At 43.7% G+C, this 22,495-nt stretch overlaps 1 protein-coding gene across 1 annotated transcript in view; it reads left to right on the top strand.

Annotated features, from left to right (window-relative positions):
• Positions 1-22,495, top strand: part of GART (phosphoribosylglycinamide formyltransferase, phosphoribosylglycinamide synthetase, phosphoribosylaminoimidazole synthetase) — a 1,783,038-nt gene that overhangs the window by 1,428,303 nt on the left and 332,240 nt on the right. The window contains exon 17 of the mRNA XM_044072949.1: positions 5,687-5,890. Within this exon, the coding sequence (XP_043928884.1) occupies positions 5,687-5,890 (204 nt within the window). The remainder of the gene's footprint in view (positions 1-5,686; positions 5,891-22,495) is intronic.

The raw sequence follows: 22,495 nt of genomic DNA, 5'->3' as shown, positions 1-22,495 counted from the left end.
GAGTACAAAGCTGACAGCCGACGCCATCTTCTCCAGTCTTTCTTGCCGTGCGGTGATAGCAGTTCGCAAGTGCCGGTCGGCTGACTCCTGACGAATTTTACTGATATACTTCGGTCCGAAGACTTTCTTCTTCACTCAAAGCTAAGTACCCCGTTGGGGAAACTTTTTTCTTGCTCCACTCCGATGTCAGAAAAAGTTAATAATTGTATTTCATGTGGGAAGCAAATACCTCATAAGGATTTTCATTCTTACTGTATTCCTTGCTTGGGCCCTGACCACAACGTAGCTAGTTGTCGGTTTTGTGCTAGATTCAATCAACGTACAATTAAGCGAAGGTACGATTTTGCTTTTCATTACTTTGGTAGGCGCTTTAACTACAAAATATCGTCTGATACGGTCCCGGCTACCGGAGTTCACAAACGTCGCAAGGATAAAGACAGGCCTCCGAGGTCCAAATCTGATGATAGCGCACAAGCAGAGCCAGCTTCAGGTTCGGCCGTAGTCAGTGAGGCGCTTTTGCAGCCCCTGTCGTCGGCCATTTCAGAACCGACGGCCGAAACGGACTCTCATGAGGAGCCAACCAGGCCTTTAAATATTTCTGTTGCAGGACCTTCGGACAATGCTCCTTTGGATGGGTCCGGAGCCGCTGTGCAGGTACTGGCTTCCGAAGGGGTTTTCAGGCCTACTCGGCTACTAATAAAGGCAAAGGCAAAGACTCCTTCAAAGTCAAAGACTTCAACACAGGCCTCTTCTGAACCGGCTCCCAAGTCACAGAAACAGTTACTCAAGATGGCGGAGGATTTAATTACTATGATTAGGGGTTCTCATCCCCCTCCAGACAAAAGGCCAAGGCAGGATGTTTCTTATGATTCCTCTGATCAGGCTTCTGTTTCTTCTTCGGATCAGGAGTATTCTTTCCCTCCTTATGAGGATTCTGATGCTGAAGAATCCATTCCTTCTGCTTCTCCCCCTGAGGATTTCTCTTTTTGGGAAACTTTGCATGAAATGAGGGAACATTTCCACTGGGAAGGACAGGAGTTTTCGGAATCCAAGAAAAGACTGAGGGAATTTCTTCTTCTTCCCCAACATAGACCCCTGGCTATTCCTCCTGTTTTGGATATTGTGGATGATGCCTTTTCGGAGGCTAACTTAACCCCTGACTCTTTTCCTCCTGCTCCTGTTAAGCCTGATAGATATTACACGGTTCCTGATTCCCATCAGTTTTTCTACAAGAACCCTTCTGCTGACCCTGAAACCATTTCTCAGGGTCCTAAGGGAGTTAAGGCCGCTTCTGCCAAAAATCCCATTCCTACTGAAAAGGATTCTCGATCCTTAGAAAGATGGGGCAAAAAAGTGTACACTCCTGCTACTTTGTCCATTAGGGCTTTAAACTGTCAGTTTCATATGTTTAAATACCAGCAATTTCTATTGTCCGTCTTAAAACAAAAGCTTACTTCCATTTCTGCCTGTGCAGATAAGGAATTACATGACTTATTGCATGCCACTGAACAGGTTGGGAAGCATGGTTTACACTGTGGATTTGATGCCTTGGAGGCTTCTTGTAGGGCTGCGGCCTCTGGCACAGTCATTAGAAGGCATGCATGGCTAAAGGAACAAAATTTATCTGAACAAGTAAAGGCTAAATTATTGGATGCTCCTGTTCAGCATAATGTTTTGTTTGGATCAAAAGCTGAAGAGGTGATTAAAAAGATGGAGGATAAGGCGAAATCCATGCAAACAGTTAAAGATTTCTTACAAGTACAGCCTCCTAGATTTAGCAGGAATTGGCCTTCAAAAAATTGCTCCTTTCCCACTTCTGACGGGCCTCAGAGGGGTAGATATAGACGTTCCAGAGGGAGGCCTCAAACACAAGCTGCTTATAGACCAAGACAGTGGACTGTTTCCACCCCTAGGGGAGGAGAGGACAGGTCACAATCTCAAAGGAAACAAACTCAATGACTCCCTCTGTTGGGCTACAGGAACTTCTTGCCTGGAAGCCCCTCTCGGAGGAAAACTCTCTCTTTTTTATCAAAATTGAACTCAAATAACCCAAGACAAATAGGTTTTGGATGTGGTTTTAAGAGGTTACAAATTCCATTTTCATACCTTGCCAAGGCCAAGCGGATGGCCAGACCTTCCAAAACATCAATGGACGGAGGCCTTAAACCAGGTGGAAGCTCTTTTGGCTATGAATGCCATAGAACTGGTTCCTCTTTCAGAGATGGGAAAAGGTTTTTATTCAAGGCTTTTTCTAGTCCCAAGGAAGCAAAACTCATGGAGACCCATTCTGGATCTGTCGGTCTTGAACACCTTTTTAGAGATTCCAAAATTCAAGATGCTTACTCTACAGCAGCTACTTCCAATGCTGTCCAAAAATGCATGGATGGTAACTTTGGATTTAAAGGAGGCATATTTACACATTCCCATCAGGCAGGATCGCAGAAAATACCTCAGGTTCAAAGCCGGATCGAGGCACTTTCAATTCTCTGTGCTGCCCTTTGGATTATCTACTGCGCCCAGGGTCTTCACCAAATGCCTGGCTCCAGTAGTAGCTTACTGCAGACTCAAGGGAATTCAAATTTACCCTTATATGGATGATTGTCTAATTCAGGCAGACAGCAAGGATGTCTTACTCCAGCATCTAGAATTTGTACAGAACCTCCAAGTTCCTGGGATTCTCTGTAAATATAAAAAAGTCAAATTTGACACTATCTCAACAGATAAATTTGTTGGGTGCACTTCTAAACACTACAACCCAGATGGCACTTTTGACATCCGAAAAAGTTGCAGCTGACTTCAACTTTCAGAATCTTGGCATCTTTAACCCATCTATCTGCAAGGAAATTCCTGCAGGCTTTGGGTTACATGGCCTCCTGCATCCTTCTCATACCATATGCAAGACTACACATGAGGAAAATACAGTGGTACCTAAAAAGTGTATGGTCTCAGCATTGCCACAGTTTGGACATACTGATCTCAGTCCTTCCTTGCCTTCAAAAGGAATTTCTTTGGTGGTCCAGGGCATGTGCTCTAAACAAAGGGAATCCCTTCCGTCTGCCTCCTGCCTCTCAGATTCTAACCACGGACGCCTCGGATTATGCTTGGGGAGCCCATTTTCAGGGCAATTGTTTGCAGGGCCTTTGGGCAAAGGATCAGAAGCACCTGCATATCCGTCTAAAATAAATGTTAGCCGTTCAGAAAGCTGTATTGGCCTTCAGGAATCTTCTACAACCAGGACAACTGTTAATACGGCAGACAACACCACAGTTATGTGGTACATAAACAAGCAAGGGGGATCTCATTCCTACCCCCTTTTCAGACTAGCCATGGATCTATGGAACACAGCTCTAGCTTGCAATCTGGATCTTCAAGCTCAATTTCTACCAGGAAAACAAAACTTCCTGGCAGACAGTCTGAGCAGAAATCTTTTGGATCCACACGAGTGGATGCTGGACACCACAATATTCGGGATGATAACAGCAGTCCTGGGGATGTCCTCACATAGACCTCTTTGTATCCCATCTCAATCATCAACTACAGACTTTTTGCACCAGGTCTTTCCACAGAGAAGCTTGGAAAGTGGACGCCCTGTCAGGACAGGCCCAAGATGATGATCTTGCTGGCTCCAAATTGGCCTCGGCAGTTTTGGTATCCAACTCTAAAAAAAAAACTATGCCTGGAGCCCCCTTGGGTTTTACCTCAGTCTCCGAACCTTCTGTCCCAACATCAGGGTCAGGTTCTACACTCCCATGTCAGAACTCTCAGCCTGGCGGCCTGGTTAATCCAGGGCCTTTGATTTCTTCTTTACTGCCTAAGCAGGTTATGGATGTCATTTTAGAAGCCAGACGTCCTAGCACTAGAAAATCTTATGCAGGAAAATGGAAAAGATTTTGTTCCTGGATGCAGGCTCAGGATTCTGATCCTCTTCTTCCTAACATTACTTTAATTTTACTTTACTTGACAGATCTCTTACATAAGGGTGTCTCTTTCTCTTCCATTAAGATACATGCCTCTGCTATTTCTGCTCATTATAATACAGACCCTCCCATCTTTTCCCACCAACTCATGCAACAGTTTCTCAGAGGAGCTAAGAACTTAAGACCTCCTAGATCTCCTCCTATTCCTGCTTGGGATCTCAACTATGTTTTGGAAAAACTAACCTTGCCTCCTTTTGAGCCTGCTGCCTCCTCTGACATCAAGTTTTTATCTTAGAAGACAGCTATCCTGTTAGCCCTACCCTCTGCCAGGAGAGTTTCAGAGTTACAAGCTCTTATGGCTGTGGAACCTTATATTATTTTTCATCAAGACAGGGTATCTTTGAGGACTAATCCTACCTTCATGCCTAAGGTGGTTTCCAAAGTGGCTTTAAATCAAACTATTCACTTGCCAACCTTTTTCCCCACTCCTCAAAATAAAGGGAAAAGGATATTACATTCCTTGGATGTGCACAGGCAGCTACGTTTTTACCTGAACAGAACCAAGGACATCAGAAAATATTGTTTGTTTCTTATGCTTCAAGTTCCCAAGGTAAAGCCATTTCAAAACCGACCATTTCTAAAGGGATTGCTCATGGAATCAGATTTTGTTATTCTCACCATGGAAAGCAAATCCCAGGGAGTATACGGACTCATTCCACCAGAGCTGCTGCCACTTCTGCGGCCTTCCTCAGGGGAGTTCCTACCAAGGACATTTTGGAAGCTGCAACTTGGAGTTCAGTGCATACATTTTCTAAGCACTACAATCTACCTCTTTACTCTAAGTCTAGGGCAGGCTTTGCCTCTGCAGTCTTACAGGGCCTTTTAGCCGCCCCTTCTTCTTTATGACCTCCTCCCTTTCTTTCAGCTTTGGGATTCTACCCTATAGTCATGACTGCAACAGTGAAACACGATGAACATAGTACAGTTGTGTACACCTACCATAAATGTAGATGTTCGAGTGTCTTCACTGTTGCAGTCTGGGTTTCCCTCCCTCCTGTCCCCTCTTATTTTTACTTTTGTGTATTTCCTTTTTTCACCATTCTTCTGAGGTGTATTTGCAAAGGTTATGGGACCTTTTTCATTTTGGGACTCCTGACATCTGGGGCAAGAAAAACTGGAGAAGATGGCGTCGGCTGTCAGCTTTTTACTCCTGGCGCTCCGACGTCAAGGAGCATGGTTGAACAGCCGACGCCGGACCCAGACTTTGGGATTCTGGCCGACAAGGGCTGCCTGCCGGCAGGGGAGAACCCTACAGTCATGACTGCAACAGTGAAGACCCTCGAACATCTACATTTATGGTAGGGTGTACACAACTGTACTTTCTCCATGTTCACCCTTCTTTTACCTGTAGTGTTGACCCTAATTTAACATTGAAGATACAGTTGTCACTGTGCCTTATTTAAGATTACTTCAGTTTGATAGTCTGTGTCCTTGAGGCTGTTTGTGGAGCTACTTGTTTTTAACACTTTCACTTTTGTCTGTTTTACCATTTTTGCGATTTGAGCTTTCTTTCCTCATCAAATGCAGGTTATACTGCTGAGAGTGTAGAGAAGTGTTTAGTTTCTTAAACATTTGTGTTTAGGGCAGTGTTTAGTTTCTTAAACTTTTGCGTTTAGGGCGGTGTATAGTTTCTTAAGCTTTTGTGTTTAGCTGTGTTTAGCTTCTTAAACTTTTGTGTTCATCGCTAATTTGTTTTCATACTTGTGCAGATGCTTCTTCATGGAAGATACCAGAGGTGTTTTCTTGGCTGCAGAATGCAGGAGATGTTACAGAAGAAGAGATGGCTCGAACCTTTAATTGCGGAATTGGTGCCATACTAATTGTGGACAAGGAAAAGTCTGATCAGATACTAAAGGAGTTGCAGGTACAAGAACAGGCATGGCAGATTGGAAGAGTAGTACAACATGGAACAGGTGATTATAAACTGAAATGTTTGTAAAGTGTTTTATGATATGAAAGACTGTTTCATTCCGTTTTTTTTTTTTTTTCACATTTCAGCCACAGATTACAGCTGTATAAAACAATACAGGAATTAAAGTCTACAAAAGTGTAAGCAGTGAATTTGAAAGTAGAATTATACAATTGTTAAGGATAAGAAAACTAGAATAATGTATACATATTTGCCATAGTAATAATGAATGTATACCAAAGAGAGTTAGTGATTGGTTAGTGAATTAGTAAAAACAATGAAAACGTATGTATATATATATATATATATATATATATATATATATATATATATATATACACACACACACACACACACACACACACACACACACACACACACACACACCTCTATACGCGCACACACACACACACAATACATACAAATTATATATATATATATATATATATATATATATATATATATATATATATATATAATGTGTGTGTATGTAAATCAATGAATATTAGACAACCATGCCAGAAATTGGACGTACATAACTTACTGGGCAGAAAATGCTTGTTGATGGTATCCCACAATTCCATTGGAGTGGGTGAGGTTACATAATTATGTATGCAAATTTTGTTAATTGGTTTCCCAATTTTATTTGGTCGGTTATACCTACTTTTCATGGGCCTTTGTCCAGATTTTTGATGATTATAGGTTGAGAGGTACGTTTAAGGCTATTTTTGTTTAACTACTTGTTTTTAATACTTTACTTTTGTTGTTCTTACCACTATCGGATTTCAGCTCCCATGTACCCATAATGCTGTCATAACAGCCTAATTGTGTAGCATCAACATTGTGTCCATTGTGGTTTGAGTTATTTTCATGCAGATATTCTAAATCTACATGAATTAGTTGTAGATCACGGCATTAGGTTTATAGTTTTCCAGTCTTTCACCAACATTGTTTTCCCTATAATATTCTGCTAGCCCATTCTTGGGTCCTTCAACTTACTAACTACTAAATCTCTTAACACAGAATAATATAGCAATAACCCACGTCTGGATGTGGGTAATGCTGGATTTTTACCCATGGTTGTTGTGGTTTGATCACTCGGGCTTCGCCGTCATGACCAAAGACAACCGTGGATAAATCCAGCATTACCCACACTCAGATGTGGGTTATTGCTATTATACAGTGACATTAAGAAAAAAAAAATACTTTTCTTAAATAATGTCCTTGTATAATGGTTTGTGCTGTCCTTCTGTGGCTCGTACAGATCCTGTTGATTTTTTATGTACTGTGCATGCGTATGGAACTTGCGTCCTCACGCATATCCAGTACGTCAGTGCTTCAAAAAGTAAGCAATGAAGAAAAGATCTCTCTTGCTCAGTTTTTCTTGCTTTTCTTTTTTTGTAATTAAAAAAAAAAGTTTGGGGCAATTTAGGGTTAGGAGAGCTGCAGTCCCGACTCCGCACATACGAGCAAGACATTTTGACGAAAATACAAGGGCAAGCAGGTATGCATATTTATTTTTATGTAATGTACCTGATTTTCCTTGTATTTTCTTCAGGCTGTCTTTCTCGTATGTATGGAGTCAGGACTACAGCTTTATTATTTTTTGTAATAAAAAAAATTAAAACTTGGACAATATACCAACGGAAAAAAGTCCGGGTGACCGGACCTTTTTCGTTGGTATATTGTTGGATTTACAACTGGCACGCTGGTTGAGCTTGGCCAATCAGCGTGCACATTTTGGAATACTAATGGCCAATCGTATAATTTTTAATAGCAAATATCCTCCTAGTTCCCCCATATAGTTGTACTGTCTTCAGTGAGTCCTTCTGAATAAGCTCAGTCAAACCTTTTTTTATTGTATTTAATATATTGGAAGCTTGTATTGGCACTGCACCTGATCCTAAGAAGGCCACCTTTTTTTGCTTCAGCTTTTCCTATTGTATTACCTTAGTTCTAGCTTTCCAGTGCTTTAAATCCTTTCTGTTCTGAAACGCCAGTCTTACTTTCACTTTTAAGCAAAACATAATTGCCCCACCCTTGCAATTCTCTCTTATTCAGTAAGTTTCTTCCATCAAATGTTTTGTGCTTAGTGGATCTTTTTCTTTGTCTCAAATTACTACCCCTCCTCAGTTTTCCATCTTGCGCCATAAGTTATGACCAACATAAGACATTTTAATTCTGCTTTGCTGTACTGTTCCAAGTTTAGTTTATTCATACCTCCCCATTCTTGGGTCAGTCTAATTTACTCGGTGCTACCATTCATTTGCACCCCCTCCCCCAAAAAACATATTTCATACAGACTTCAAAAATGTAAGGGTAAATCTGCAGAAAATGCTTGAAATTCATATAAAAGTAATTGCAAACAAAAATACGAGAGACTCTGGTCTAATTCTAACAGTCATCTTCTATCTGCATATATCTTTCTTTGGTCTACTTTTATTTTCTCATAAGTTTTAGCAATGGACTCTTCTAACCTTTGTTTTAACCAGCTCCTGAAGTACTTGTACAAAGTTTTCTGTTTTTCCCCTCATTCCCAGTGAGGTTTCATTAACTAACATATTGTCCTAGTTTTCACCATGTTGACTTTATACCCAGGTATTTTCCCAAACTTGTGTCCAGAATAAACATTCTCCATATCATCTTACCTTTTCGTTCGATAAAACAAAGCATCATCTGCAATTAAATATTTTAACGTATTTCTATTTTGTGGATATGTAAAATTAAACCAGATAATTTAGTTCTGCCAGTGGTTCCGTACAAAATGCAAACAGTGGTAATAAGACATCCATTCCTACTTATCCATGTAGGTAACAACAGCATAGCATGCATTTTGCCTATGCCCTGAATGTATTGTATGTGGTCATTAATTCAGTAAAATCCTGTGGAAACCCATACTCCCCCAAAGTTTTCATAAAACCACTCAGCTCTGTGAAATGCCGTTTGTGTCGAGTCAGTCACTAAGGTATCCTGTTTTTGCTGCCCCTTTCTAGTTAACAGTGCTATCCTTTGCATATTATCAAACATTTGTCGCCCTCCTTACAAACCCACAGTATTACTGTCTTAAGTTTGGTGCTTTGCAACCCTCTTTGCTAGGACAGTCGTAATTAGCTTATTGTAGTTTAGCATTCATATGGGCCAGTATAATGAAAAAGGGTTAAACCTTTCCCCTATATAGGTATTGCTTTTTACCTCCGCTTTCTTAGAGGAATTTAGTGTTGATCTCTTTGATGCAAAATTAAACTGTAGTCACCTAACCTTTATATATCATTTGCAAACTGCAAAAATAATTTTGCAGGCCATTACCTACTGTCTTTCTCTGAACTTTTTTCCCTGAAAGCTTGGCTTGTCAATTCTTGAAAAAGTAACTGGCACCTTCAAACCTTTGCCTGCAACTTTGCTAAGTTAAACCTTTCCCCTGTATAGGTATTGCTTTTTACCTCCGCTTTCTTAGAGGAATTTAGTATTGATCTCTTTGATGCAAAATTAAACTGTAGTCACCTAACCTTTATATATCATTTGCAAACTGCAAAATTAATTTTGCAGGCCATTACCTACTGTCTTTCTCTGAACTTTTTTCCCTGAAAGCTTGTCAATTCTTGAAAAAGTAACTGGCACCTTCAAACCTTTGCCTGCAACTTTGCTAAGTTGAATTTTCTTTTCTCCCCATTTTGCATATTCTCCAAATGCAAGTCCTGTAATACTACCTAAAGCGTTGTAATGTGAGCATTTAGTCTGTTGATTCTTCTTCCACGTCTCACCACGTACTCGCTATCAACCTCTGCCGTCAGGTTTTTTTAAATTCAGTCTTTTAGTGGTTGCCTTATAAACTTCCCTTTGTTACCCACTGTCTTTTTCCCCTCTCATTCTTATCTTATATATTTAGCAAGCTTTCATCGTTTTCCAGTAGTCTTGTCTTACAGCTATAGTAATTCTTCCAGTTTTTGGGCTTTATCCTTTTATTCTCTTTGTATTAATGTGTCTGTTAAGCTTAACTTTAATTTCATCCCATTGCACAAATATTCTTGATTTAAAACTAACAGCAACTAGAGAGAGGAGTAAATCTGTCCTTTATCTCGTCTTGAATGAATGCTTCAATTCTGTTGGAAACAGTCTTTCAAGATACAGCCTAAACGTACATTCTAACAGAAAATCTAGTCTAGTGATTTGGTATATCTTGAGCTCCCCTACCAAATATGAATATTCAATTGGATAAATTTTTTGTGTGCTGTTAATTTCTGAATCTTGAAATAAATTTACATTGGAGTATGGTAACAATATCTGAGACCATACTTAAACTTGCAGTTTTCATATAAGCTGCTAAATGCTTCCTCATTCATAGTACATATTTTGCCCTAGTCCACCCTTTGATTTGCACTATCATAGTAATCAAATTGTAGTCCTGCATATATACAGTTATATTTCTTGAAATCCTATATAATATCATCCAGAAATTAACTTGTCCAGACTGTGGAGTGGTGGGATAATATACACTAAATACAGTTAATGGTAGCTCTTAAATACTCCTCAACATCTACATAGCAGCCACACTACATGTTTTATTCCTCTGTAAGTGGGTGCCTCTGTATTATCAATAACATTACTCCTGTTTTCATAGCTCCATGAAAAGGACACCTCCAATGCACAATGTCCTGTAACTGGTACGTCATACTCTTTATCCACTAAAGGTATTGCTTGTAAGCCAGCAATCAATGGATTTAGTTTCTTAAATGTGTGGGTTTTGGATGGCTTAATGGATGTAAAAGAACAGTTTATTTTATTCTAATTAGTTAACTCCTTATATTGTACATAAACAGTCTTGACACATCTTTTTCCAAATGTTAATCAGACAAATCTAGCCTCCTTACACGCAACCTGCATGTCGTATATAAAAAAAATGATTCTCCCTCCATGGCACTTGAGCAGAAAGCCTTCTGTGGTAGAAAAGTACACAGACAAAAAAGCACGCACTTAGTTAAAAACAGTGTTAATTCGTAGGTAAAATGCTGACCTTGTTCACTGGAATATATAGCCGTTTCTTTCAATGTAATTAGTTTGAACTATTCTGTTATTGCTTACATTTTACTTGTAAAATGTTTGTATTTCTCCCAGGCTAAGCCCGAAATTGGTAAGTATTGATTAGTGCACTACTCCATCAAACAAATATAAATAAATACTATATAAATAAATTTGAATTAATCAGTGCAACACAGTCTTACCCTAGAGGAATTGACTAATCACTTGGCTGTCCCATTACAGTTAGCATTTAAGAATACTGTGCAGTTTAAAAAATCTACTGTGAGATGATGTATTGCGTTTCAAAATGGAACTCACTTCCTTTGACATCTGTTTTAAAATTTCCATAACAAATCTTGTACCTTCTTCAAATGCAAAGGTCTGTGTTTTCACATTGGCTAGAATGACGGTGCTAAAAATGTAAATCCATATTATTAATTGAACTAATTTCTGATGTTTTTAATACATTCTTTAATCCTGATTAACAAAAGCTGTTTTGGTATCACTAGTGTTAACCAGTATCACCAGTGTTAACCACAAAGACACAAGATTGTGCAACATGATTAGAGCTTTCTTGTTGTGAAAACTAAGATTTTTTTTTTGTTACAGAATAGCAGAAATTAAGTTTGGTAAAATCTGATTACCGGCTAGTAATTACACTGCCTGGATGCCAAACAAAGTAATTTAGAGACAATAAGCAAAACTCAACCAGAAAAGAATAATCTCTAGCTGGGAAAGACTTTTCCAGCTGTTCAACGAAAGGCACTTCAAGTTTCAACTTTGGTACAGGAGTTAGTTTCCACTAAATTAGAAAAAAAAAATCACTCAAAGGTTTCCAATAAGTGAGCCACAGAAGGGATTCATAAAGTTAAATAACAAAAGGCTGAAAAAAATAGAAGCTTTAAACTGCTATTCAGGTGAGGTGACAGATTTGCAGAGGTCTGACTGTTGTAAAGCTGACTAAGAACTGTGTTAAAATCAAGTTAAATGACAGACCATGCCCCCCCCCCCCCAAAAAAAAAAAAACAACTTATTTTTGCTGTACCAGAAAAACTGGAATGAATTTATTTTTTATTGACATTTGATTACCAGGAAAGTCCTACTGGGTTAGAAGCCCCATTTTCAGCAGAGGGTCTAGGAGAAAAGCTCCAGTGTATTACAAAACATTTTAAAAGCAATGATTTTAATCTGCAGTATAAATAAACCAAATTAGACATAATGTGAAAACCATTTAAGAACAGATAAGTTAGACAGTGATTTAATATTTAGAGGAATTTTAGCAAGTTTATACAGAAGTTAAAGGTAAGTTTAATGCAAACAGGAATTGCAACATGAAGTGAGTGGAAAAGCAAGCTTATGGTAGCCATGGGGAAGAAATTGATAGAACTAAGGAATTGAGTAAAGAAAGGATGTGTAAGGTATGAATAGGTACTTGTTCACATTTAAGAATATAGTTTGTTCTTGTATTGAGCAAGAACAGACAGATTTTGGTTAGGAGGTGTTTCAGAATGGTTTTAAAGGATGAGGAGGGTATCAACTTTATGGAATCAAGTAACGAGTTTTTAGGTCTTACCAACATGGTACGAGTACAGACAATGCCCAGCAGATAGGTGTATGGACAGACAGTTTTTGTTCGCTGGATTGTAGTGACTGGTTAGGAACATAGTTGTATAGAGTGGTATTTAATGGTGGGCAAAGTAGATGGATGCTGGATAATTTTATAGGTGGCAAGAAATTGTGTTTGTTAGTTGATGGGGTATTTCTAAAATTTAAGGCTTTTTAGTGCTATACAGTGGATGGTTCTGAAAGGGGTATTTGCTGCAAATTTAGCAAGTTTGGACTTGACCAGAACCTGGTATCAGAAAAGTATAATCAGGAAGAAGACTAGCAACACTGTGAAATTAGTGAAGAAGTGCGGGGAACCCACTAGATGTAGTTCCGAAATGTGAATGGGTAAAGGTAGTGGATAGCTGTAGAGCATAAACCCCTCTGTCATTCTTGTTTAGAGGGACACTTAATGAACCGAAGAACAAACTCTGTATACTCTGTTTTTTATGTTGAGGATTGGGCCAGATAAAATCACTTTAGTTAGCAGACCTAGGAGACTGTCTCTGATACCCTCCCTGTGGGAGGAGTAAAGATGCCTTGTTGAAGTTAAGTAGGTAGGCGAGTGTTCTTGTTCTAAGCCCTTTGGATTACCACTGTTTTTTTTTTACTTTTATAAAAAAAGTCACTTTGTTTATAAAGTAGTTCTTTGTAGTATGCATTAAAAGGTAGTTTAGCCGCAAAATGCTGGAAAGCTTTTCACTGACTGCTGTCTATGCTAGTGATACTTTCTGTAGTTGTTTCCAGGCTTCACAATGTAACAAGGTATGAAAGGCTAGAAAGGAGCAAGTGAGTATAATGGTCTGATCTTTGGCAGCTTGGGATCTAAATGTGTATTGAATATGTAGAGAACATCTTTTAATATTGTACATAATGTTTATACTTTTGTGATATCTGTTAATATTCTTTTGAGTTATATACATTTTAAGCAAAAGTTACAGAAAATAATGGAAAGATGGAAAATGGCAGCTCGCTCTTGCATTTCAGAAGTAACCATCTGGAATTTTTCAATTGCCAGTCTTAGTTGAATACAAGCAAGATTGTAGGTGCAGGGGGATTACTCGTGAGATGTCTGAATAGTATTCTGAAGGAAATCCACTGCTGCACTGTAATTAACTTAAAGGGGTATTGGCAAGCAATTCAGTGAAAGTAAAAAATGAACTCAGTGTGAAGTGAATGTATAAGTTGTTGCTATGTCAGTAGCCTTAGTATTTTAATGCATTATTTTAGGCTAGACAATGTTTTTTTTTTTTTTTTTTTAGTCTAAGTTGATATTTACTGAAATCATGCAAGGTGTTTTTCACATCTGGCAGGAGAATGGAGATAAAAACAGGAGAGCACTTGGTGCAAATGCATTCACAGGTTCTAACGTGTACAATTAACATGGTTAACTTCAAGTTTAAAATGGGTAATACTTGTGGATTCTACCACTTAATTTCGATTGACTGCCCCCTTTTGGAGGGGTAGAATTCCTTTGGGAAGTTGTACATAGTTTTGTATGCTTGCTGCTAGTTAGATTTTTTAAGATAAATATTGAGCTGTTATATATAATCTTCTTTTGGCTTTTCCCTGGTTAGGGGTCACCACAGCAGATCACCAGTCAGCTCATGATTGGCAGTGGAGTTTTATGGTGTCGAGTTGCCAGCCCTGGTGCCCAACCTTCCACAGACGGCACGCACGTACACACACATGCCTAGGGCAAATTTAGAGTGTCCAATCCACCTACAGCATGTCTTTGGGATGTGGGTGGAAACCGGAGCACCCAGAGGAAACCAATGTGACCACAGGGAGGACATGCGCTCACTGTACAGAAGGCACCCCAACTGAGGATCGGACCAGAGAACCTCTTGCTGTGAGGCGGCAACACTAACCGCTGCACCATGGTGGCCGCCCATGAGCGGTTATATATAATATGGGAGACTAATTACTTTTTGTCAAAATGACTGATTTTTCACTAGTAATATGGAATGTAGATGGCCCATAAGTATGTCTTAAACCAAAGTATCAAGATTTGTAGGTTGCAAATGGCAATGTTAAGTGCGATGCATTTTGGCAGAAATGCGCATGTAAATTTGACAGTGTTCTTAGAGTGGACACTCTAGAGTAACCGAGGCAATGAAAAAGGAGGTAACATGATTGCAAAAGGAGCTCTAATGGTAAAAGAGGAAGAAGAGGGCAATTTGTGGTTGCAAAGACGTTGTCAGCAATGAAGGGTGTTATGCTGGCTTGTATTTATATTTAATGTAAAGCTATGATCTGGAGTAGGGATTTTATTTGTCAGCAACCTTTGGGTCTTGGATCCGACATCGGATCCGAGCCGGCAACTTATTATACAGCTATGGAACTGAGCTCCTAGCTCCTCCCCTCACCCATAATCCCCTGCCAACCCCAAATGACCCCAGATCTAGTTTGTCGCTCTTAAGTGTGTCAGCTGGATTTTGAGCTCCTGGCAATTTTTTCAGATAAGTGATTTTTTTGGTCTAATTAGCCTACTTTTTCAGTAGTTTAACCAGTGTGTGTGTGTGTGTGTTAGGTTTCCCTTTAGTTAATTTTAAATTTTTAGTGCATTACCCTCCCCTCGCTGGTCGTTAGTGTGTGCCTGTGTGCACTTGCATTTGAGGCCTAGTGTGTTTGTGTAGCTTTTATTTAGTTTTGGGTATGTCAGAGGCCCCAAAACCTATTTTTTCTAAGTGCACCGAGTGTGGCCATAAGCTCTCTCTGGCAGATGGCCACACTCGGTGTGTTCGGTGCCTTGGGGTTGAACATCTGTCCTCTGGCTGTACCATTTCTGCAGCGTTCAACCCCAGGACACTGAAGGAGCGGAGGTCGAAGCTGATCCTGGTGGGACTTCTGCCCCCGGATTCGGCTTCGGCCTCCGCTACTCCCGTGGCACCTCCTCAGCCTGTGGTGGTGGCCACTCCTGCCCCCCTTCCCTCGGCCAGGATTCAAACTCCTACTAAAGCGCCGGAGGACAGGGAGGCCAGGAGGGAGAAATGGAGGGAGAAGCACCACAAGCGGCGGACCGAGGCCTCCGCTTCGGCCCCCCCCCCCCCCACAGCTAAGCGGGCTTCTCCTTCCACGGCTTCCAGGTCTCCTCCTCCTCCTCTGCTTCGATCCCCTTGCTTCTCTCCGGGACCCGAGGAGGAGGAGACCCGATTTCCGTCGAGGTCATCGAGGCGGCATTCCAGGCCTGCCTCGGTGGCCTCTTCGAGATCCACCTACAGCCTGTCTGATGCCGACTTGGACCGGATGATAAGGTTCATCCAGGCCCAGCTGCAGCTGGGAGTGCTCTTGCCCCCCCCCCCCTTTCGGGTGGGAGCTCGACAACTTTCTTTGTTCCGAAAGCTCCTTCTCCGACCCGCTTCCCGGGTTCGGAGCGCTCAGAGCCGGGCAGCGTCTGAGCCGGGGGTGGGTCGGCGCCGACAGTACTGGGTACTTCGGATCCGACCCTGCCCTCGAGTCTGTCGGTTCCATCGTCAGATCCGACCTTTCGGAGCTGTGGGGTGAGCTTCGGATCTGAGGGATTCAGTGTACCTTCGGTTCCGTCCAGGTCGAAGCACACTGGTCCCACGGATCTGACTGTCTCGGCGCCAGTTCCGATCCCTTCATCGGATCCGAGTGGGAGTCTGCTTTCAGAGCCCAGGGAGAGCGGCTCCCCCTCGGCCTTCAGTGCAGTGGAGAGGGCTCTATCGAGAGCATCCGGACCCCCCGGCCCTTGTCTCGGCTCCACCCTGCACTCTGTCTCTGCTGGGTCAGGCTTCCATTACCCGGCCACAGGGACAGCCTGCTTCGATGTCCCAAGTTGTTCCATTGGAACAGGATATTGCTGGTGAGACGACCTCTGACAGCCCCCCCCCCCCCGAGGAAGTGCCTCGCAAGCACAAGTGTAAGAGGAGGCACGTGGACTCCCCCGAGTCCTTAACAGAGGACACGGACTTGGATGAATGGGAAGGCTCCCCAAGGTTCACCCCCTGAGGATGTCTCCTTTGGAGACATCATGGAAATGCTCAGGATCAGGGGGGGTCTGCCCCCAAGGCTTCCTCCGACGAGTCCGTGTTCCTGGAGGCATTCGAAGCAGGCCCGTCTACCTCTTGGGTGTCCCCTCTGGCCGACCCCCTGGTGGACCTTATCACCACCAGGGCGTGGAAGGAGCCAGACACTGTGGAGCCAGTCCCTAAACACCCGGATAGGATTTTGAGCCCCCCGCAGACCGGTCCCACTGGAGCAAGGGTCCCCCCGTAGATGCCATGTTGATGGCGGCAGCCACTAAGAGGGAACTAGCTCAGGAGAGCCCCTCGGTCCATCCACCGAGCAAGGACTCACGCTCAATGGATCGCCTTGGGAAACGGGTATTTAGTTCAGCGACCTTATCAGTAAGGTCTCTGAACTACATGGCACATATCATCAGGATGCAGCGGGATCTTATTAAAGAATACGTTGCCCCCCCCCCCCAGAGTCCATGTCGACGGAGGATAAGCAGTTGTACTCCTCTCGTATGGCCACTCTAAGATCTATTTCCAATACCTCTATGCGGCTGTTGTCCCACGCCACTAAGGGAGCCGCTAGAGCTAGCGGAGCGGGCCTAGTTATGAGACATCAGGCCTGGCTCCGACATTGTGACTTCGCAGAGCCCTTTAAGGCGTCCTTTGCGAACGCCCCCTTTGATGGTTCTGCTTTGTTTGGCAAGACCGTTCGCAAGACACTTGTCCAGAGCAAGAAGGACGGGAAGACGTCAGCCGTCCGAGTCCGCTTCTCTGCTCCCCAGAGGTCCTTCTCGAAGAACCAAAAGGGACAGAAGAAGATGTGGTTCCGGAAATCGCAACATTCCCAACCCGCTCCGGACAACCAGTCCTTCCGTGGCAGAGGAGGACAGGGAGGACAATGCCCTAGAGGCAGAGGGGCCCCGAAAAACTTTGGGTACAGAAAATTTCTGATCGGCCCACGCAACAGCCCTGAAGGGTTGCCTGACTGCTCCACTCTGGAGGCAGCATAGGAGTCCATCACGTCAGACCGCTGGGTGCTTCGGATCATATCCAGAGGTTACAAAATCCCAATGCAACATGTCCCCAGACTCGGGAACCTCCCCGATGTACCACCCGATCAGAGGGAGGCTGCAGCCGCAGAAATCCAGCAGCTGCTAAGAAAAAGAGCCATCCAGCTTGGATTAGGGTTTTACTCCAGGTTCTTTCTGGTGCCAAAAAAAGACGGGGGACTTGAGACCAATCCTAGACCTTTCCCTCTTGAACCTGTCGGTAACCAAGGAAAAATTACGAATGGTCACTCTTCAATCCATTCTCCCCCTCTTGCGGGAGAACGACTGGATGTGCTCAATAGACCTCAAGGATGCATACTACCACATTCTAATGGACAGACGATCCAGGAGGTTTCTCCGCTTCCGGCTGGGAGCCAGCCACTATCAGTTCAGGGTCCTTCCCTTTGGCCTCACCACAGCCCCCAGGGTGTTCACCAAAGTTTTAGCAGTGATAGCGGCCCACCTGAGACTCAAGGGAATGCAGGTATTCCCATACCTGGACGACTGGCTCCTGACCGCCCCAACAAGGCATCTTCTCTGCTCAGCCAGAGACTATATTCTCCGCCTAACCCCCCAGTTAGGCATCACAATCAATACGGACAAATCCTCCCTTGCTCCGACTCAAGTAATAGAGTTCATAGGGGCCAGATTGGATACCAGAAGTCTGCGAGCCTACCTGACTTCGGAGCGACTACAGAATCTGAGTCTTCATGTGCGGGCCATCCACCAATCAGAAGCTCCGCTGGCGGAATTGGTCCTGAGGGCGCTGGGCTCCATGGCGGCGGCAATAACGCTTCTTCCATGTGCTCGCCTAAATATGAGGGTACTTCAGTGGACCTTCTAAGTGCAATGGTCCTTCCAATTTCTTCCTCTCTGCCACCCTATCTCAGTCAGCAAGGCTTGCAGGAGGGCCCTATTATGGTGGCTCCAGTCTCCAGACCTCCATATAGGCCGGCCCTTCTGCACTCCTCCCCCTCTCGCCACGGTGACCACGGACGCCTCTCGCTTTGGGTGGGGGGGGGCATTGCTCAGGCAGAACAGTCCAAGTCACGTGGAACGACACAGAGACCTCCCTGCATATCAATGTTCTGGAGATGAGGGCGGTGCTGTTAGCGTTGCAAGCACTTCAGAACCTTCTCCCCATAGGAACTATTGCAATACAGACGGACATCATGTCAGTTGTTTGGTACATCAACAAACAGGGGGGAACCAGGTCCTACCCTCTCTGCTGAGAGGCCATGAGGGTGTGGGAATGGACGATCTCCACCAACCGCTTTCTGATCGCAAAGCACATTCCGGGACGGACCAACATTCTGGCGGACAAACTCAGCCGCACCATTCTTTCCCCTTGTGAGTGGTCTCTCAACTTCCAAGTAGCGAAGCGGATATTTGCAAAATGGGGGCAACCCTGCTGCGATCTTTGCCTCTCCCTCAAATACGAAATGCGACAGCTTCTTCGCTCTGATTCCCCCACCAGGGGAAGCCCCAAGAGACGCTCTGGTGCATGCTTGGCCGCCCGGTCTACTTTATGCCTATCCTCCTCTACCCCTGATGCTGAAGCTCTTACAGAAAGCCTCGCAGTTGGGGAGCAGAATGATCCTCATTGCATCATTCTGGCCTCGGCAAACTTGGTTCCCTTACCTGTGGTCTCACTTGGTGAATCCTCCCTGGATTCTGGATCCCAGCCCGGATCTAATATCCCATCCATCAGGCTTACCGACCCCGAATCTGGACAACCTGAAGCTGGCAGCTTGGCTGCTCCAGTTCCACTCTTAATCAGGACTCCCGGTATCTCTTCACCAGTCAAAGCCATCTTGGTGGCAGTGCACAAACCTTCCACCAGGAAAGTTTACCGCAGTAAATGGAAGCACTTTTCCCATCTGGGCGGAACATCATAATTTGGACCCCTTCACTGCCCCTTTAACGTCCGTGTTGGACTTCCTCACCGGACTCTTTCAGCAAGGAGCCAGTTGTTTGACAGTCAAGGTACAATTGGCAGCCATCTCACATTACCATGTGGAACATGAAACAGGTCCTTTGTCAGCTAAACTATGCAAAACTTTCCTCAAGGGTACTTTTCTGCTCAGGCACCCTATCAAAGAAGCCGTACCCCCTTGGGATTTATCTCTAGTACTTCAAGCCTTGACTGCTTTCCCCTTTGAACCAGCTGCCTCAGCCGAACTTAAATATCTGTCCTGGAAAACAGCATTCCTGGTAGCCATCACTTCAGCGAAGAGAGATGTTCTTCATCTCACATTGCTGCAGTCCTAACACTTGGGTAGTCCGCTGTCCCTCGGTCAGCCCGAATATCAGAGTATAAGGCTGACGTCGGTCAGGGCGCATTTGACTGACATCAGAACGTCAGGGTACAAATGCGCATGACCGACGTCATATCCTCAGTCTTTTTTGCCGCATGGTCCGATGCAGAAGCAGTGTTGCAAGTGCCGTTCGGTGTTCTGAAATTTTCAATTCGAGTTTCAGACCGAAGTCAGAGTTGGTTAAGTACCCGTTGGGAATATTTTGTTTTTCTTGCCTCAGTGGTTTACCGGATGTCAGAAAAAGTGAATAACTGTATTTCTTGTGGGAAACAGATACCGCATAGGGATTATCATAATTTGTGTATTCCTTGTTTGGGACCTGAGCACGATGTTGTGGGGTGCCGCTTTTGTGCTAGGTTTAATAAACGCACTATAAAGCGGAGGTTGGATTGTGCCAGGTTGGTCTTTGGGAAGCGGTGCAATTACAAAATGCCGTCGGATGCTCCGACGCCGGCTTCCTCAAAGAAGCGCAAGGACAAGGCAGTTAAACCTAGGTTAGAGGAGTTGTCCGAACCGGACGCCGGTTCTTTAGAGGCGTCAGTGGAACCGGTGGTTCTGACGGAGGCCTCTCTGGAGTCCCAGGGAGAAACTTTGATTTTACAGGATGTGGCCTCCCAGGAGGCAGGGCAGGCTGTAGGGGCTTCTCAGGTAACTGTACTCCCCTCCCTTCCTAAGGGGTCTAGGCCCTCTCCTTCTGCTTCCAAGGCTTCTCCTAGAGGCAGGTCTAGTTTAGCTTCTGTGGGTGTCACTCCTAGTTCTTCAGGTGCTGTGCCCAAGAAGCACATGCTCAAAATGGCAGAAGATTTAATTACTTTAATTAGAGGCTCTATGCCCCCTCCTGATAAGAGGCCTAGGATTGAACCTGTGTTGGGGGATTGGGAGCAGGCTTCGGATGTGTCTGAGTCTTCGGTTGAAGACTTGCAGGAGTATGCTCATTATTCTGATTCTGATGTGGATGATTCTACTCCTTCTGCTTCGCCTCCTGAGGATTTTTCTTTTTCAGAGACCCTTCACTCCATGAGAGAGCATTTTAAATGGGAAGGTCAGGATTTCTCTGATTCCAGGAAGAGGCTTAGGGAATTTTTGTTTTTACCCCAGCATAGGCCTTTGGCTATTCCTCCTGTTCTGAATGTGGTGGAAGATGTGTTTGCAGAGGCTTCTCTTAATCCTGATTCTTTGCCTCCTGCTCCTGTTAAACCTGATAGGTATTACAGGGTGCCTGAAGCTCATAAGTATCTTTTTAAAAGTCCTAGGGCAGACCCAGAAACTGTTAGTCAGGGGCCTAAGGGTGTTAAAGTCCAGTCTAGTACCCTCTCAAGACATGTGCTTTCTGGGTGTGAGACTGAATACAGCATCCCAGATGGCCTTTCTAACCCCGGACAAACAAAAGAATCTTTCCCTTTACTTCCATCATCTATCTCTTCAGTCCGGGCTGACTGCAAGGACAGTCCTTCAAGCCTTAGGGTTCATGGCATCTTGTATTCTGGTGCTTCCCAATGCCAAACTGCATATGAGGAAGTTACAATGGTATCTCAAAAATGTATGGACACAGCACTGCCAGGATCTGGACACTGTCATTCCAATAATACCTTGCATTCAAAAGGAATTTTTGTGGTGGGCTCAGGAATGTCACCTAAACAAGGGACTCTCTGTGACCCGGCCAGAGGAGAGTCAAATTTTAACGACAGATGCCTCGGACACAGCTTGGGGAGCTCAACTAAGCAGAAAGGGGATGCAAGACAAGTGGCCTGTCAGACTACAGCATCTACATATCAACTTGAAGGAGATGTTAGCAGTCCAGTTTGCATTAATAGCTTTCAAGGATTTACTTCTTCCAGGGCAGGTGTTGATTCTAACAGACAACACAACTGTCATGTGGTACATCAACAAGCAAGGGGAACACATTCTTATCCTCTATGCAGGCAAGCAATGATTTTGTGGGAGACTGCTCTCAGTTTACAACTAAGTCTTCAGGCAAGGTTTCTGCCAGGAGCACAGAACTCCTTAGCAGATATGTTAAGCAGACAAATCATGGATCCCCACACGTGGAAACTGGATCTTCATGTATTTCAGAAATTGACAGTGTCCTGGGGAACTCCAGACATAGATCTGTTCGCTTCTCCACTAAACCACCAGCTGCCAAAGTTTTGCACAAAGAGGTTTCATCCCACAGCTTGGAAAGTGGATGCTCTTTCTTTCAGTTGGAAAAATCTTCATGTGTATGCCTTTCCACCTCTGCCTCTCCTCCCAAAGGTACTTCTGAAGGTCAGACAGGACAAGCCAAGGATGATTTTGATAGCTCCAGATTGGCCTCGACAGCACTGGTACCCATTACTGAGAAGTCTGGTACGGAAGCCTCCATGGCCTTTGCCGTTGATTCCTCATCTGCTGTCCCAGGAGGACAGTCATTTGCTCAATGTCAAACTTCGCTCTCTTCACCTAACAGCCTGGCATATTCTGTTTTAAACCATAGAGGGTCTCAACTTCCACAACAAGTTTTGAATGTGATTTTGGAAGCTAGAAGGCCTAGTACAAGGAAAGTGTACGCAGATAAATGGAAGAGATTTTTGTTTTGGAGTGCAGCTAAGGATTTGGATGTTTCTGAGCCTGATTTAAGTGTGGCTCTTCAATATCTTAC

This window comes from Protopterus annectens, chromosome 5.part1, assembly GCF_019279795.1.
Source record: "Protopterus annectens isolate FY-2018-M chromosome 5.part1, PAN1.0, whole genome shotgun sequence".
Lineage (NCBI taxonomy): Eukaryota > Metazoa > Chordata > Ceratodontiformes > Protopteridae > Protopterus > Protopterus annectens.
Note: the sequence above shows the minus strand (reverse complement) of the source record. Positions and strands in the feature narration are given on the sequence as shown.